The sequence below is a fragment of the Amblyomma americanum genome, chromosome 1 (assembly GCF_052857255.1).
Source record: "Amblyomma americanum isolate KBUSLIRL-KWMA chromosome 1, ASM5285725v1, whole genome shotgun sequence".
Lineage (NCBI taxonomy): Eukaryota > Metazoa > Arthropoda > Arachnida > Ixodida > Ixodidae > Amblyomma > Amblyomma americanum.
Window position 1 is genome coordinate 190,202,976 of NC_135497.1, and position 2,766 is coordinate 190,205,741.

The following is a 2,766-nucleotide window of genomic DNA, read 5'->3' on the forward strand; positions in this document are numbered from 1 at the left end:
ATATGAGGGATGCGCAGCCCGGTAGCTGCTTCCTTGGTTATGTAGGGGTCACCGCAACTGGGCTGCGCTAGGTAAGGGAGAAAAGAATAGGGGAGTAGAGACAGATGGACCAGTTTTCATGCACATATGTAACTTTGGTGTAAGGCTTTGAGCTGCAAACACTAAATTGCCACTGGCTAAAGTGCATTGCAGCGTTATGTTCGCTCACTAACTGATGCTACAATATTTTTTGCCCATAATTGCATGTGATAGAAAAGGTCGATTATAACTTTTCAATGTCATTCAGTAAGCTAATATGTTTGCCTGGAATCCATGTTTCATTTCAGATCAACGTCGCTATCATTTTCGCTATAATGGCAATGGCCACGGATAATGTACTGGCTGGTTTCCTTGGAGGAGGGTACGGGGGTGGATATGGGGGCGGCTTTGGTGGTGGCTACGGAGGTGGCTTCGGCGGCGGCTTCGGAGGTGGATTTGGAGGTGGCGTTGGTGGAGTTGGCGTGGGAAGCAGTGTCGTGCTTCTGAACAGCGGAGCAGGCGGAGGCGGAAAGGTGGTCGCCGGGCCAGCCTTCCTCGTCAAGACTGTCCACCACGTGAACAAGATCCACGGCGGAGGCTCCCTTGTGGCCCACAGCGGCATCGGCGGCTCTGGAGGTGGCTTCGGTGGAGGTTTCGGGGGCGGATTTGGCAGTGGACTCGGAGGAGGCTTCGGTGGTCTTTATGGAGGCGGCTACGGTGGCGGCTACGGTGGCGGCTACGGAGGAGGCTTTGGTGGAGGATACGGCTCGAAAGGCTGGTGGTAGAAGAGACTGACCTAGACCTTCGTCAAAAAAATTGTGAGTGTTTTAATCGAGCCAAATCTAGCAGTATTATCGGGTAGTGATCCTACTGAACGATTCTCGATCTTGTTTTACAAAGAATTTGTCCACAAGGTCGCGTTTTCTGGTTACAAACGACTCATGCGAGATAAGGCACGAAAGAGGGACAAAGAGAAACTATGCATTCGCTGACTCGCTAATCTTTGTTTTAGTGCGGAAGTAAGGTATATAAGTAGTTAGGAAACCGGTGGAACAGGAGAGAAGTAAAAAAATTTTAGTTTAGTTTATGGGCGTTTAATGTCCCAAAGCGACTCAGGCTACGAGGGACGCCGTAGTGTAGGGCAGCAGTAAAAAGAAAGGAACCTCTTTCCCTACTTAAAAGAAATGCGATACGAAAGAAAGAAATAAATAAAGGAAGAAAGAAGGGAATAAAGAAAGGAAGAAAGAAAGAAGGAAAGAAAGGAAGAAAGAAAGAAAGAAGGAAGGGAATAAAGAAAGGAAGAAAGAAAGAAGGAAAGAAAGGAAGAAAGAAAGAAAGAAAGAAGGAAAGAAAGAAAGAAAGGAAGGAAGACGTCCTTCGTTAGCAAATTCTGAGCTGGTTGAGTCACATATACGCCGGAGCGTTTGGATAGGTGGCAGACCCTTACAACTTTCCGCGTGCGCTCGTTAAGGTGTTTACAGTAGCACTCGCCTAAAGAAAAAAATCGGCTATACAGCTGCAGGCGAGGCTATGAGCGGGCAGTTCTATTGAAATCTGTATTCTTTTCTTGTGCTTCCGTAGGTGTCTTTTTATGCAACAGCCAGTTTGCCCAGTATAAAATTTTTCAGAGGTCAAGGAAACACAGAGGACAGCAGCTGTTTTGTAAGGTGCATACTGACTAATCGACCAACGGAAAGCCGAATCTTGCGATTTCCATTGAACAAGACCATACAAGTCACTCAGCTTATCGGGAGCGGGAAATACGACAGTGCTAAAGCGCTTGGAAACAACAATAATCGCATGCTAAAATCGGTTAACGAACGGGATCTCACTGTAACCAACCCAGTGCAGCGCTCCCTCATGGCTAGTGCTCTTTTTCTGGGCGGGTGGGGGGGGGGGGGGGGGGGCTTAAACCATTCGATCCAGGTAGCGAACCTTACGCATCATTTACATGTTAAAAGCAAGTATAAGTGATACTGGCCATAGTTGGTTTAGGGTAAATAGTAAAAAAAGCATACGTGTGCATGGTACTGAAATAAAACTGAGTTACGTGAAGAGGTGCGAAATGCTGGGTAAGGTTGATTACCTGGTGGGAATTTGCATTATTCTCAGTAAATGCATGCTTCTGACCAAAGCATCGCCGGCTACTTGTACGAGCAAAGCACTGTAACTTTCTCTAACGCAGTGAGAGTATAGCCCTTGGCTTTTGTGCCGTTTTGTAGCTAAGCACATTGTGCTCGAATGTTCGCATAAAAGAATTAATAAAGCTTTCGCTAAAAACTTACCACCATACTTAATTCTACGTTTATTTCAGCATCAGCGCCGTGTGCCAAGGCCTGTGAAGCGTCATCACAAAACCTCCAGTTGAGGCCTAACTGCTGGAGTAACCTGGTCAGCGTTAGCTGTACCCGTTCTGTAAATAAATCCTCTCTTGAAAAAAAAAACTGCATATATTGCCCCGCCGCGGTGGCTCAGTGGTTAGGGCGCTCGACTACTGATCCGGAGTTCCCGGGTTCGAACCCGACCGCGGCGGCTGCGTTTTTATGGAGGAAAAACGCTAAGGCGCCCGTGTGCTGTGCGATGTCAGTGCACGTTAAAGATCCCCAGGTGGTCGAAATTATTCCGGAGCCCTCCACTACGGCACCTCTCTCTTCCTTTCTCCTTTCGCTCCCTCCTTTACCCTTCCCTTACGGCGCGGTTCAGGTGTCCAACGATATATGAGACAGATACTGCGCCATTTCCTTTCCC

At 47.7% G+C, this 2,766-nt stretch overlaps 1 protein-coding gene across 1 annotated transcript; it reads left to right on the forward strand.

Annotated features, from left to right (window-relative positions):
* Positions 1–338: 338 nt before the first annotated feature.
* On the forward strand, positions 339–830 carry LOC144094234 (uncharacterized). Its single transcript, XM_077628172.1, has one exon. It carries the CDS (start codon positions 354–356, stop codon positions 801–803), a length of 450 nt encoding a protein of 149 aa, XP_077484298.1. The 5' UTR covers positions 339–353; the 3' UTR covers positions 804–830.
* Positions 831–2,766: the final 1,936 nt, after the last annotated feature.

Excerpts from the sequence above, each read along its gene's own strand:
- LOC144094234 (XM_077628172.1), top strand. The coding sequence starts at position 354 with ATGGCAATGGCCACGGATAATGTACTGGCTGGTTTCCTTGGAGGAGGG.